The sequence below is a fragment of the Actinia tenebrosa genome, unplaced genomic scaffold (genome assembly GCF_029948245.1).
Source record: "Actinia tenebrosa isolate PJP-AT-01 unplaced genomic scaffold, QUT_ActTen_1.0 PGA_scaffold8__29_contigs__length_14323225, whole genome shotgun sequence".
Taxonomy (NCBI): Eukaryota; Metazoa; Cnidaria; class Anthozoa; order Actiniaria; family Actiniidae; genus Actinia; species Actinia tenebrosa.
Window position 1 is genome coordinate 4,863,881 of NW_028292585.1, and position 14,544 is coordinate 4,878,424.

Below are 14,544 nucleotides of genomic sequence, written 5' to 3' on the forward strand. Positions count from 1 at the left end.
ATTCTAAAAATACAATATCATGATTATTTATAAGTATTTCACTTAATGACTATAGACTAAATGACAATATCGATTTTTTTATTCGTTTTCAGTCCTTCATATCATTGTTGTTGTGATTACGAGTTTGTTGTTATAATCATTCTCTTGGGACTTGTCCCTAAAAACCCATCAAAATAATCTAATATAAAGTAATGCTTGGTATCTACCGGTGCATAAAGTTTTGCATAATATCCATGCATCGTATGCTAGAATTTTCACGAAGAGAGTCACGTACATTTTTATACATTTTATTTGAAAGTTGATTCTAAATATATAATAGTCGATCTTAGACTACTTTGCCAACAACCCAGGCCTGAAGCTGTTGCTTGGTTATCGATCATCAGACTGTGACATCACTGTCGCGCAGGTTTACCCATAAGGAAGGAGCAAAACAGGTGAGATTGTTTATATTTGACATATTTATTCAATTATTTCCCTTAAAACTTCCTCTGATTAATATATCTGTCGAATAAATGGAATAAAGGTGTCTTCATCATCAGATAAACATGTCAGTATTTGTAGAGCAACTGAATTTTTGAAGGTGGTTTGAATCAAACATGCCTTCCAACTCCAGCTTCATTTTGAATTATAAATCTAAGTACGAGTATACAATTTTAGTCATCGACAAACAATAAAAACCCATTCAAACGCATTACAAAAAGAGAAGACAGGATGGCGAGCTTTTCTACACGGTATGTTTTATAAACTCATGCACCACAGGATTTCTTTGGGCGCAAGATTACTATAAGTAACTATGAAAAACAATAATGCAAACACGTTAACACTCGTCGTCAAGGCGAATCGAAAATCTAAAATTACTGTGACACTCAATTGATGCTGAAACTAAACATCGAAAAGTTTATTAAAACATATTCTTTTTTAAAGAAATCTTTTACAGCAATTTGCTGAAACATGAAATGCTTTGCTAACTTGACTGCGATAACTATTTACTTATTGTTATACAAAATGATTCAGAATGAACAAAAGAACGTGTGGGTTTCCTGTGTGACATGAAATATCAACTTTCTAATTCTTCGCGAATTTATATAACTTGATTAATTGTTGTAAAGTGTTTTATTAAAGTGTGTTATTAAAGATCAAATCAGCAAAACAATACTTGTTATTCAAAGATATTTTATCTTACAGCAGAACATTTTTCAGGTACACCTGCCATGGGAACCCTCCCTCCCCCTCCCCCCCACAATACATGTTTCTTCTTTTCCATACTAAGTCTCTTATACTTTCCAATCTTAGGCCCCCCACTTTTTAGGGTTCTCCGCGATCAATTCACCTAACATGCGCACAGCAATAGTCCCCTTCACAGTTCCCTGCACCTATCTTGAAAGGTAGCCGTGCCTTTGCATCGAAGCGAGACGAACGGTGAGCTTGCAATGATAGAGACGTGTAAATTATTGTCCAAGGTGTTAAAAAGAGGTCTCTATCATTGCAAGCTTACCGTTCGTCTCGCTTCGATGCAAAGGCACGGCTACATTTCAAGATAGCGCGGAGAACTGTGAAGGGGACTATTCTCTTGATTGAATACAAGCTTTGGAAATGTTTGTAGAAAAAATTTATTACAATATCATTCTAAAATTCTACAAAAATTGGAACCACATATAACTAAAGTTCCGCTAATAAAACGAGAATGTACAATGAAGTCATGTGCGCTTCTGCTACATGTCGTCGTTCCGCTGCTGTCGTGATATATCAAGAGGATTGTTTAGCCTCATCCTGGGTGAATACTATATTGTTATCTGCCAATTGCCCCCTCCACCATCGACATTATAATCACCATCAGTACTTTCTCTCCGCGAGCCGAATATGCGACCATTACTACAGTACGGGACATCTCCACCATTACAGCTATTGTCATTACAAGTGCTTTCTCTAGGTGATCCGTATATCCTGTTACCATATCGAGGTTCATCTTCTTCATTAGCATAGTCACTATGTGAGCCATATATACCATTACTACTGTGATATAAGACTTCTCCTCCATCAGTACGATACTCATTGTAGTCTATTTCTCTAAACGACTCGTATGTACGACTATCGCAGTTATACCCTGCGTCTCCATTATATTCACTGTAAGAATTTTCTCTGAATGACCCGAAAACACGGCTGTTTCTGGATTCTCCACCATTGTAACTACTATATGTTAATTCATATCTTCGATTACTGTTCTCAAATCGCGCTCGATTCTTCTGATCAAAATAACCTGATCCAAAAAGCTTGTTTTTTAACATGATATGGTATGATAAAGATTCCTTGTCGAGATCTGAATCGTCTAAAAACGACTCATAGTCTTCTATTGAATTGCCGTTAAGAAAATCAGCTGCGGCAGCTCGTCGCTTGTCGATTTCCCGAAGCATCATTAGCTGTTCACGTCGAGTGTCTCGCTTGCGTTCGAACAGTCGCGTCGCTTTGTGCAGGGCACAGGCAACTGCATCGTCTTGACTTTCCAGTTTAATCCCTGTGGGAGACAACATTTTCTTGTTGAAAGATTTTTTAAACTGAGCTTCAAGTCGAACTGCTATTTGATCAAACGTCTCTGGAGACTCTCCTTGCTGAGCTAATAACCGTCTTACAAGAGCTTTAAGAAGGTCAAAGCAATGGATTCTTTCACCAATCCGAATAGGAATTTCTAGGAGAGCTAACTGTTGCACATTTGGTTGAGGTATTTTAAACTTATCGTTTAAATTTGCCACGAGATCAGAAAGTCTGTGAGCCGAAACATATTGTTTTCCACCTTCTACAAGTGTTTCCCACTTATCATAAAAAGCATCTATGTCATCTTTATTAACGATACAATCCGCAGTCTCCTGAGCACGGTTGACGTTCTCCAGAATGATAGCAATGTACATATTAACAACGATTAGATACACTATTATAATATAGGACACTAAGTACATAATCGCTCCAAAAGGAAACCCGCAGTCACCATTTGGTAAGTCTTCGCCGAAATTAAGATCACAAATCGGCGGTTGAACCATGAGAGATTCCAAGATGTCATTCCAACCAGCACCCGTGGACAAACGAAACAATAACATCATTGAGTTTCCAAACGTTTGGAAGTTCACGTTCTCGTCAATACTGCCTTGCTGCTTGACGTGACCAAATGCGGACATGCCAATGATGGCGAAGATGAAGATAACAAGAAATAACAATGTCCCTATGTTTAGCAGGGCAGGTAAAGATATCACCAAAGCGACAAGGAGTTGACGAACTCCTTTAGCAAACTCAAGAAGACGAAGAAGCCTCGCAACTCTGAAGATTCGTATGACGCGAAGAAGACTTGGGTTTCCAATTGCTTTGTCCTTGGCGGATACTTCATCGAAGTAAAGGCCTACAAAAATAAGGAGGAATGGGTTGGACAATAGATGACTTGCACTAACGGGTCACGTGACCCCATCCCCTTAAAACGAGCAAATGAGTCAAAATGAACTCCAGAAATGAAAACAGCACCTTGAATTTAGTAAAAGGGCAAAGGTTCAGCTCGAAATGTTGACTATAGGATAAATGACATTAAATTTAAAATCAAATATTTTACAGGGATGTGTATGGGAAAAGTGTTGGCTGGTAAGCTTTTGCCATCCAGCGCATTTCCCCATACAAATCCTTATAAAACATTTAATTTTATATGTAATACCATTCCTCCTGTTTCGCTTATTATGAGCTGAGACTCCGCCTCCCTACTAATGCCGAGATGTTCTGTTCATTTCTGTTTTATACTCTGACAAAACTGCTCGTTTTAAGGGAGGTAGGGTCACGTGACCTGTAAGTGCAAGTCGTCTATTGTTAATAAATCTCATGTTAAGTTTTATGTAGGGATGACAACTGGAGAACGTGGAGAAAACCTGGCTCTTGTTATACACAGGAATTGATGACCACGCGCCACTCATCTCACTTTAGCATTGTGGTTCAATGAAATATTGTCTTGTTATACACAGGAATTGATGACCACGCGCCACTCATCTCACTTTAGCATTGTGGTTCAATGAAATAACGTTTGGTGTTTTCTGATTGGTTCTCCGTGGAAGCCATTTGAAAGTACCTACCGACGCAAGAGAAGACCACAATAATACAGTCAAAGATATTCCATGCTTTCTTGAAGTAATAAATACGAAGAGCCATGAGTTTGGCTAGGAGTTCTATGACGAAGACCGCTGTGAAGAAGCGATTGAAGTTTTGTATTCGCCGCGCAGCCACACGACACTAGTTAAGGAAAATATCAAGATAAGCATTCTAGACTTTGTGTGGCTCAGAAGTCCTCGACCCCGAATAGCCTATTGACTCGTATGCCTTGAGGGTGAGAATTGTGAATTGTTTTAGTCAAATCCAACTAGACGGTCAAATATATAGATACAAACAAGTCTTGAATTAAAGTTAAATTTAATGTTTTGGTCTTCAAAGCACTTTTCACTACTAGTAGGCTATAACTTATAGCCCAGTAGTAGCTCATCCAATCAGAACGCAGCATTGATGATAGACTACTAGTAGGTTATAACTTATAGCCTAGTAGTAGCTCATCCAATCAGAACGCAGCATTGATGATAGACTACTAGTAGGCTATAACTTATAGCCCAGTAGTAGCTCATCCAATCAGAACGCAGCATTGATGATAGACCACTAGTAGGCTATAACTTATAGTCCAGTAGTAGCTCATCCAATCAGAACGCAGCATTGATGATAGACTACTAGTAGGCTATAACTTATAGTCCAGTAGTAGCTCATCCAATCAGAACGCAGCATTGATGATAGACCACTAGTTGGATTTGACTAATAGGTGAGTGTCGTGTTGTATGAATGGTGCATTGCAAGCATGTGACACTAAGCAAGCTTTCTCGTACTAAAGCATTTTTATTGGCTGTTGTTAGTTTTTGTGCCTTTTGTTGATTGGTTGAAGGCGGAACACAGTTAGGTTCCAGTGCAGTTCATATAGCGTTTAAAAGGATATTCATGACGTCAGAAAACTCATCTGATTGGTTGTAATGCTGGAACATCATGATGAGCATGTTGCAGATGATCAACCCTAGCAACGTGATCTCGAATGCTGTTCCCGTGATTATGTCGAATAAAATACCACAAAGGCAATCCTGTAATCATAGAAGCATGTCAGTCATTCTCTAAGAAGGTTAAATGACTTACAACAATTCTGTAACCATAGAAACGTGTAAATCGTTCTCTAAGAAGGTTAAATGACTTACAACAATGCCGACATGTTGAACGACTAAGGTGATAAATAGATCAACGAGAAATCGGTTGTGAAAGCCTCATTCTAACAAACTATTGAACACTGTATTATCATTATTGTGCTACCTTATATTTGTGATTCGTTGTGGATTAATTGAGAAAGAAAACCAGTTGTTGATATACCTGTGGTCTCATTGCTTGTGAAGGTGCTTTTCTCTTGGCGGCATCTTTTAACATGTCCACCCACTTTCTTTGAGAGTCTGTTAGTAACATACCCATCCCACTCATCTCGTCATACTGTTAATATACAAACACAGATCGAATCATGACACAACACCTAGCAGCTCGTTTTATCGGGCTTTACAATGATACTTGCCTTTCGTTTCAGAGTATTAAAGTTATCAATGATGACACCAACGAAGAGGTTGAGCACGAAGAACGCTCCGATGATGATGAAGATAACAAAGTACGTGTAGGCACCAAAATTATACTCATCTTCAGGCTGAAGGTTCACCTGAGTAAAAAAGACAGAAAGGGAATGTTAATCTGAAAGGTAACACATATGATATTATTATTACTATTACCCCTCTTGAATCAACAGCGTCGTTCATCACTTCCATCCAGCCTTCAAACGTTGCCTGCCAAATTAAAAAAAATGCAGTTATTATTTCTTCGATCTAAGGATTATTGACAAACCCGGTCAATGATTAATCAATAATTATTATCTGCTTTATCGTGTCTCATTACCACTTGGAACAGTGCCAGAAATCCATTGATGACGTTATCAAAGTTAATATTTGAGTTTTCCCAACTGTATCCTTTATCCAGACATTCAGTCATATTATTGGTCTCGCTGACTGGCAGCCGGTTACCGTCATTATCCACACACTTGAAGAACGTGCCAGCAAATAACTGAACACCAAGTATAGAGAAGATTAACCAGAAGAGAAGGGATACCAGAAGGACGTTTGCAATACCAGGAATAGCTGCAAACAGGGCGTTGACAACCACCTGCAACATATCCATTGACATGTGTTATTGAGGTGATCTGAAAACGAACTACGATCAAATATAGAATGTGTTATTTTGTACAAACCTTCATGCCTTCAAGCCTTGATACAGCTCTCAAGGGTCGAAGCGCAGGGACTGTCCTCAAAGAACGAAAGACTGAAAGATTCTTATCTTGCACGATGCATGCTACGGAGATCTACCAAATACAAAATCATACCCGCAGTTTCAGTGACTCTTACTATCACACATTCTGAAGCAATTCAGGGATATTAACTTAAAACTGAGCTTACCGCGACGATGAATGCGTCCAGAAAATTCCAGAACGAAGAGAAAAACTCGACAACCCCAATACCTATTATCTTCAGAACAAACTCGATGGCAAAAATAATAGCAAAGATGTAATTCAAGGTGTCTAGAATGAAAGCTAGTCTGGGTTTGTCTTTCAAGTGAACGTCCTCGAAAACCTGCAAGAAAAAAGAAACGAAAAACGAGTGAGATTTTTGCGGTGATTCTCCAATCAAAATGCTAGGACACGACAGCGTCACGATATGACACGACACCGTCACGATGGGACACGACAGCGTCACGATAGGACACGACACCGTCACGATGTATCAAAAGCCCTTCAGAGTCATAGTAAATCTGCATCCTTTCTTACCAATACAAGGCTACTGATGAACACCAGTGAAAGAATAAACCATTCAAAGTAACGATGCTCCACAAACCAACGTACGCGACCTCTGAGTCGCAACCACCAGAAACACGTCCACGGCAAGCAGTCGAATGGCGCCATCAGGAACTCGGGGAAACACTCTGTGATAACTATCTCTCCTTCGGGTCGTTTCTTTTTTGTACTAAGTCCAGCAGATTTCTTGTTGTTTGTCCCAAGTTCACCAGTACTGTCTATTGCAGCTGTGCTGCCTGTTAATATATAAACATGTCAGTATTCTTCTCAAATTCAACTTCAGTGTTAATTACTTTAAAATGTCATTAAGAAAGCTTAAAAAGCTTACAGTTGCCCTTTTGCTTCTCCTACCTCCCTCCGATACAACTGAAGTTATCATCTGAGGCTGCTTTGTCCTTGATGTCAACGATACTTTCTTGTCAGTTATCGTGTTCACTTCATTCTTTGCCGAGCCGTTCGTCGCATGCAGGTTCTCTTCTTGTTTTAACGGTACCACCCATTGCCGCGTGGTCGTGAGCTTTCTCTTCAACATTTGTAAGAGTGGTTCGTTATTTTCATCATCTGACTCCTCGCTGCCATTGTCATCGTCATCATCTTCGCTGTCAAACGCGTTCAGTAATAAAGCTAGAAATAAGTTTAATACCTGTGGAAACAACAGGAGAGTACGTCTATAGTAATGACTTGCGAGTAACGACGAGAGAAACTGTTTGGTGGTATGTTTAACACAGTAGTCACACGCAGTATATTGACGGCAGACATTATGGCTCATCTCTCTCCTCAGAGGCTAGTGAGCGTAGATTTCCCCAAGAGGCTCATGGAAAATACTTACGATAAAGTTTCCAATAACAAATGCGGGAATGAAGAACAAAATGGCGCCGGGATTAGTTGCCTTCATGCAGTCCCAGAGAGGTTCAATCCACTCGCCACACAAGATCCTAAACACCACCATGAATGAATGCCAGAAGTCTTTGAAATTCCACCTTGGAATCCCATCAGGAAAGACTTGTTGAGTGTACGTGTTGCCAAACATTTTCACACCCAAAACGGCAAAAATGTAGATAATAAGAACCAGGATAAGTGTTATGTTACCAATTGGACCAACACTATTAGAGATGGTTGCAAGCAGCTTCCCCATGGTCTTCCAAGACTGTGCCAACTTCATTATACGAACCTGAAAAAATCATCCGAATCAAATGATTAGACTGCTTTCTGATTGGTTGCTTGTCCGTGGTATACAAGAATCCATACAATGGTTTTAGCATTGGGTTACTTACCAAACGAAATGTTCTAAAGATACTCGTCCCTGCTGACTCACGAAACTTGGCCAACTCAAAAGTCGTATCAACTAAACTCATTATAACAATGAATCCATCAAAAAGATTCCATCTGCTCTTGAGGTAGTCCACAAAACCAACACCCATTAGTTTGATGACCATCTCCAGGAAAAAGATTGCTGTGAAACCCTACACACGAAACGAAATAGTCTAGCTTCAATGCACCAATAAACCTCTTTACCTTGGGCGTAATGTTTTCTCATTTCAGACCACGTGTCATTCCCTAGAGTATCATTTCTTTATTTAAGGTTGCACATGAGAAGACATGAATATGGATACAACGCAGAATAAGAATCTTATTCTTAAACTGATGAAATGTGGTCTGAAATGAGAAAACATTACGCCCAAGGTAAAGAGGACTATTACAGATTATTCGTTGTTTTCTCACTTCAGACCACATGTCATTCCCTTGAGTATTATTGTTTATTCATTGAAGTAACAATGATGTAAATAAAACTCAAACAAAGAATTTTATTCTCAAGGGATTGAAATGGGAAAATATTAGGCTCAAAGGAATTAGATAGGTCTAAAGACATTCAGGGTTTTTTCTATTTACAAATCCACTTTCTTTCCAGATAAAAAACAAGCGTACCAGATTTAGGATATCTAATATTTGACGGAAACCCTCGTCGATACCATGATGATATAAAGCAAGGACAACAGTGTTGCCAAGGATGAATGCATTAACAACAAGTTCAAAAGAAGGGTGATCAATCATCTTCAGGAGAAATCGCTGGAACTTCGGCCACTTTCGCATATCTTGAGTAAACGAATAATTTTTTAGTTTTTCGTCGAGAACATCTTTGAAGGTTCCTTTTGTACCGATGGATTTGAGAACAGAATCTTTCCTGGCCAGGCTGTGAGACCTTTGCTTTGCTTGTGCTTCTTGCTCGAGTCTCATAGCTTTAATGGCGCGTAACAGCGCACCGACAGAGTTGTCAATGGGACGCAGGGTACGCAGGGTCTCTTCGTCTGCTGGGTAAGAGACAGCTACTTTCTTTTCTTTTCTTCTTTGAACACTCTGAGAAACAAAAGAAGATTACACTCATTGGGCAGTCGTTCTGAAATTAAACACCATAAGTACTAGTGTTTTTGGCACACCCCATCTATCATCCTTGCAGTATTCATACTCTGCCTGTAATACTTTAGCTACTCTGTGTAATATGCTTTATTTATGCGCCACCCTGTCTTCCTGTGCTTTTCAATCATTTGCTGTATTATAAATTACAACACCATCTACTATCATGTGTAAATCTCATTACGTTTGCATATCATTATCACCACCATCACCATCAACGTCATCATCATCATCATCATCACCATCATCATCATCACCATCATCATCAACATCATCATCATCACCATCACCATCGTCATCATCATCATCATCATCATCACCATCACCATCACCATCACCATCATCACCATCATCAACATCATCATCATCACCATTATCATCACCATCACCATCAACGTCAACATCATCATCACCATCATCATCACCATCATCATCAACATCATCACCATCATCATCATCACGTCTGACTGACCTCATTAACAACTGCTTTAATCTCTTGTTCATAGGATAGAGCAACCACAGCAAGAACCAGGTTCAGAAGATAAAAAGAACAAAAGAATATCGCAGCAATGAAATAAGGAACATATCCAGCACCAACAGCAGCTATGATCTGAAATGTCAACCATTCTACGGTTAGTAACATGGCCACCTGCAGTAAGTTTTCAACTCCCCCCCCCCCCCCTCCCTCCCTCAGGCGAGATTAGGAATAACATTCTACTCTTACTTTATCGTAAAGATTTTCCCAGTAATCCATAGTAAGCAGCTGAAAGGACATGACGAGTGCCCAACCGATGTTATCAAAGTTAGTGTATCCATCATCAGGGTTTGGACCAACGTGTGGCAAACACGTGTAGTTAGTTGGACAAGGTCTGCAGAAACAACACGATGAACAGGCAGCCGATTAATGGGTGAGTTGATTGTACCTTTATAAGATGCTACATTACGCGACTAACATTACCAGTGATAGCTTTTTGGCTTTTGTCAAACAAGAAATTGTTACCTCAGGCTGTTATGACTTAGGCGACTCGAATTATAGCTAGTCACCGCCATACATAATTATTCAAATGGGTATAAATTTGGGGTAAAAGAAAAGAATCCCGCTCATTCAATCAAACGTCTCAGTGCCTGATCTGATCTTCCAACCTACTTACATTGATGTAGAACTGTTCCCGCATATCAAAGCCGCGCCATCGACCAGGTACCAGTTTTCTAAAGCCAAAAAAAAAAAAAAAAAAACCAAGATAAAAACAGCATTTACTGGCTGTTCGCCTATGAAGACTCGATAATTGTTCAGGTATCATACCTTCCACCGAGACATATTCCTGGTAACTAGTGTTCACATTGATAGGCTTGTCTCGAACACATTTGTTTCGTAATTCACCGATGAAAAGCTGGAGTCCAATGAGAGCCATGACGGCCAGAAAGAACAAGAACAGAACTAAAACATCACTGAGCATCTTCATTGAGCGCAGTAACGTGTTGACCATCGCCTTCAAACCTGCATGGAACATGGCAATGAAAGTGGGTTCTTTAGCAACTCACTCGCTGTCCTTCTCCTGACAATGTCACCCACTGACCCTACCTCACTCGCTGTCCTTCTCCTGACAATGTCACCCACTGACCCTACCTCACTCACTGTCCTTCTCCTGACAATGTCACCTACTGACCCCACTCCATTGACAATGTTTAATATCCAGTATAGTTACCTTTCATGGCTGATATTGTCCTCAAGGCTCTCAAAACTCTTATTGTACGAATTCCAGAGAAATTGGCGATGTTGGGGGCTAGAGTGACATACCTAGGCCAAGAAAGACGCCAGCCAATGAAAACTATTTCACTTGCAAAAGAATTTCATTATTCAATCTGTTTTGCACTAATGAAAGCATGGTTTGGTGCTGACACTTGTCTGCAAAACTTAGATGTGTTGTGTCAATTCCAGTCAAGCCTCTACTAAAGAACTTAAACAAACTCATCGCTTTACGCTCCTAGATGCCATATGTTTGTATTTCATTCATTTAAGGACGCGAGTGTTTTTAGATAATAGAAATGAATAAATGAGTAGTTTTTCTCACCCCATGATAACCACGAAGAAGTCAAGGAGGTTCCAACTGTCTCGTAGATATGCATACGAATGGAGAACAAACCCTTTGGCGATGATCTTGAGAAACATCTCCAGGGTATAGATGGCTGCAAATACATACCTGCACGAAGTGTAATGATATAGGAAAACAAGGAATATAATCATATCACTCGATATTATGTATATCATACAACAAATGCACCTTGATGACACGGCGCCATGCATGTTCATTCGCATGAGAATGGAAAGCTTTGTTTAAACCTACGTAATCTCGCCCTGAAACGCTTGAATGCGAGGCTACGCTGGAGAAATCTTCTGCAATCATGTCACGTGACCGTCAGACCACGTGACCGTCAGACCACGTGACATTCAGACCACGTGACATTCAGACCACATGACATTCAGACCACGTGATGATACTTACTCGGCTTGCTCAGGTGGATGGTCAAGCGCAAGGAAGATGCAGTTGACAAGAATAATGACAATTACGAAAATTTCAAAATATCTATTGTTGTAATTCGTGTAAAGAAAATACTCCTATATACACAGAAAAAAATGGTGTAAAAATAAATAAATCTCATATGGATACGGTGGGATTCGAACCCACGTCTACCGACGTCAGAAATTCGATAGTTAATTCAAAAATACGGGGGGAAAATAGTGCCTTCGTGCCATACCCCCGAGACATCCGCAGAGCTGGGGCGTCGTATGGACTTCGGACCTGACGGCGATTAAATCCTTCTGCAGTAGTATAGGGGATGGGGGTTCCAGCGCAACGACCACCGGAGGATTACCCGTCTAAAGTACCCCCCTCGATTCGTACCGCGATTACCCGCATCCCGCGTCTATGTAAAATATGTTAGTCTATATATGGAGTGCGAAGATTGTAAGAGAACTTTTAAGAAAGAAGTGGACTTGAAGAAGCATTTAAAGATGAAGACGAAATGTATGAGCAGCTATGATTGTGGATGTGGTAAGAAGTTTGAGACTAAGGTTAAATTGTTTTGGCATTGTCAGGATTGTGAGTATGACTACGACGATCTGAAAAGGGTCTGGAATTAGGTATAAGATATTTCCTATTATATAGATGGAATCCCAAAGCAATTTCGAAACGGTGTCAATACCCGGTAACGGTGAGATTGACGTTAGACAGTTTTGGCGTCAGTCAGAAAGGAAGGTCAAGAGAACGCTTCGAAAAGGTATAGAAGAATTAGGAGCCCTGAAAGCGAGTATAATGGTAGAAGTAAGTTTGTCAAAAGACGAGGTAATGACGACAGCAATGTTGCGATCAAAGTCGTTAGTGATATTAGAATCCACGAATCTGGATAGGTCACTCAGTGAAGCCTTAGAAGCAATAATGGAGTCGCTGTCTAACTACACGAAAGAAGGATCGGGTTGGACAGTAGAGGAGGTAGAAGGTATGGAGGTTAGCATGGCAAGGTACGTACCAATACGAGGAGGAAGTTACGTGCCCCTGCCGGTGTGGGTAGAAAGGAAGAAGGCAATCGTTAACGTAAAGAATGACGACAACCGCTGCTTTATGTGGGCAATACGATCCGCACTGTATCCAGTAGATAAGGATCCATGTAGACCAAGCAAGTACCCAACAGATGATTTGGAGTGGGATGGTGTGGAATTTCCCATGCAGTTGATAGACATCCCCATATTCGAGCAGGAAAATGACCTAGCAATTAACGTTTACGGAGTCAGAGACCAAACGATAGTGCCACTAGTGCTGTCAAAGAGTAAAGGAGAACGAATACACCTTTTCTACCACGGCGGACATTATTCGTGGGTCAAACATGTTAGCAGACTATTTTACAGACACACCAAACACAAAGGCAAGAAATACTTCTGCGACTGTTGTTTGTTATCCTTTACCAGCGTTAAAGCTCTAAAGGAACACGACGAAATATGTCGCGGAGTCGAAGAAGTGGCGCAACGGATCCAGATGCCCACAGATAAGAACCTATCCTACTCAGACCATCAAAAGCAGATGCAGGTGCCTTACGTGATATATGCAGACTTTGAAGCGTTGATAACTAAGGAAGAGCAGAAAAGTGGTGCCACGAATAAGGTGGGATTACACGAGATCTGCTCCTTTGGTTACATAGTAGTCAGATCAGATGGTAAGGCCGACCCTCCTGCAATTTACCGAGGTAAGAACGCAGCTAATAAGTTTCTAGAAGCATTGCGAGAAGAGGAGGAAGAGATAAGAGAACAATTAAGACGCCCAAAGAAGATGGTATTTACCAAAGAGAACCAGGATGCTTTTACCAAGGCAAAGAAATGCCACATTTGTCAACATACGCTTCTTCAGTTTGGAAGACGAGCCAAGAAAGCGTGGGATGAAGATGGAAAGTATTTAGGAGAAGCTCATTTTAAATGCGGGAAGTATGCTAAGAAAGGTGAGAAGCCGGGAAAGCCCTCCACGCACTGCATTCACTGCCACAAAGCATTTGTTGAGGATTTCTATGTGGATAAGGTTAGAGATCACTGCCACATCACGGGTAAATACAGAGGAGCGGCTCATTGGAAATGTAATATAAACTTCAAAGTAGATCCAGAAATGGAAATACCCGTATTCTTTCATAATTTAAGGGGTTACGACAGTCACTTACTTTTACAAGGAACAGACGGCTCCGAAGTAAAGTGCATACCCAACAACAAAGAAAGGTACATGTCCGTAACTGTAGGCAAGCTGAAGTTCTTAGACTCACAGCAGTTCATGGCGGACTCCTTAGCAAACTTGGTTAAATACAACACGGAGTTCCCCATTTCCAGTCAATACGGCGCGGAAAGGAAAGGAGTCTACCCATACGAATACATGGATTCCTGGGAGCGATTCGAAGAACCCCTACCACCCAAAGAGAGATTCTACAGCACCCTAAACGAGTCCGGTATAAAGGACGAGGAGTACCAGCATGCGTTAGATGTGTGGGAAAAGTACTCCTGTGAGAATATGGGAGAATACCACGACATCTACCTACGTTCAGACGTAGTGCTGCTCGCAGATGTTTTCCAAAGCTTTCGAAAGATGGCAATGGAATACTACGGGTTGGATCCAGCGAACTTCTACACGGCTCCTGGGCTTAGTTGGAGTGCGCTGCTAAAGAAGACAAAC

At 40.6% G+C, this 14,544-nt stretch overlaps 1 protein-coding gene across 1 annotated transcript in view; it reads right to left on the minus strand.

The window, feature by feature from the left end:
• Positions 1–1,594: 1,594 nt before the first annotated feature.
• The window catches only part of LOC116303796 (sodium channel protein 1 brain-like), a 30,492-nt gene continuing 17,542 nt past the window's right edge, over positions 1,595–14,544 (minus strand). Inside the window, exons 3-23 of the mRNA XM_089024066.1 lie at positions 11,845–11,925; positions 11,413–11,541; positions 11,047–11,138; positions 10,644–10,838; positions 10,492–10,549; positions 10,065–10,209; positions 9,802–9,950; positions 8,855–9,272; positions 8,203–8,391; positions 7,758–8,099; positions 7,315–7,571; positions 6,902–7,142; positions 6,534–6,707; positions 6,329–6,439; positions 5,980–6,243; positions 5,817–5,870; positions 5,609–5,746; positions 5,416–5,529; positions 4,997–5,135; positions 4,098–4,229; positions 1,595–3,385 (exon numbers count right to left, since the gene is read on the minus strand). Coding sequence (XP_088880192.1) covers positions 1,782–3,385; positions 4,098–4,229; positions 4,997–5,135; positions 5,416–5,529; positions 5,609–5,746; positions 5,817–5,870; positions 5,980–6,243; positions 6,329–6,439; positions 6,534–6,707; positions 6,902–7,142; positions 7,315–7,571; positions 7,758–8,099; positions 8,203–8,391; positions 8,855–9,272; positions 9,802–9,950; positions 10,065–10,209; positions 10,492–10,549; positions 10,644–10,838; positions 11,047–11,138; positions 11,413–11,541; positions 11,845–11,925 — 5,026 coding nt within the window. The 3' untranslated portion in view covers positions 1,595–1,781. The remainder of the gene's footprint in view (positions 3,386–4,097; positions 4,230–4,996; positions 5,136–5,415; positions 5,530–5,608; positions 5,747–5,816; positions 5,871–5,979; positions 6,244–6,328; positions 6,440–6,533; positions 6,708–6,901; positions 7,143–7,314; positions 7,572–7,757; positions 8,100–8,202; positions 8,392–8,854; positions 9,273–9,801; positions 9,951–10,064; positions 10,210–10,491; positions 10,550–10,643; positions 10,839–11,046; positions 11,139–11,412; positions 11,542–11,844; positions 11,926–14,544) is intronic.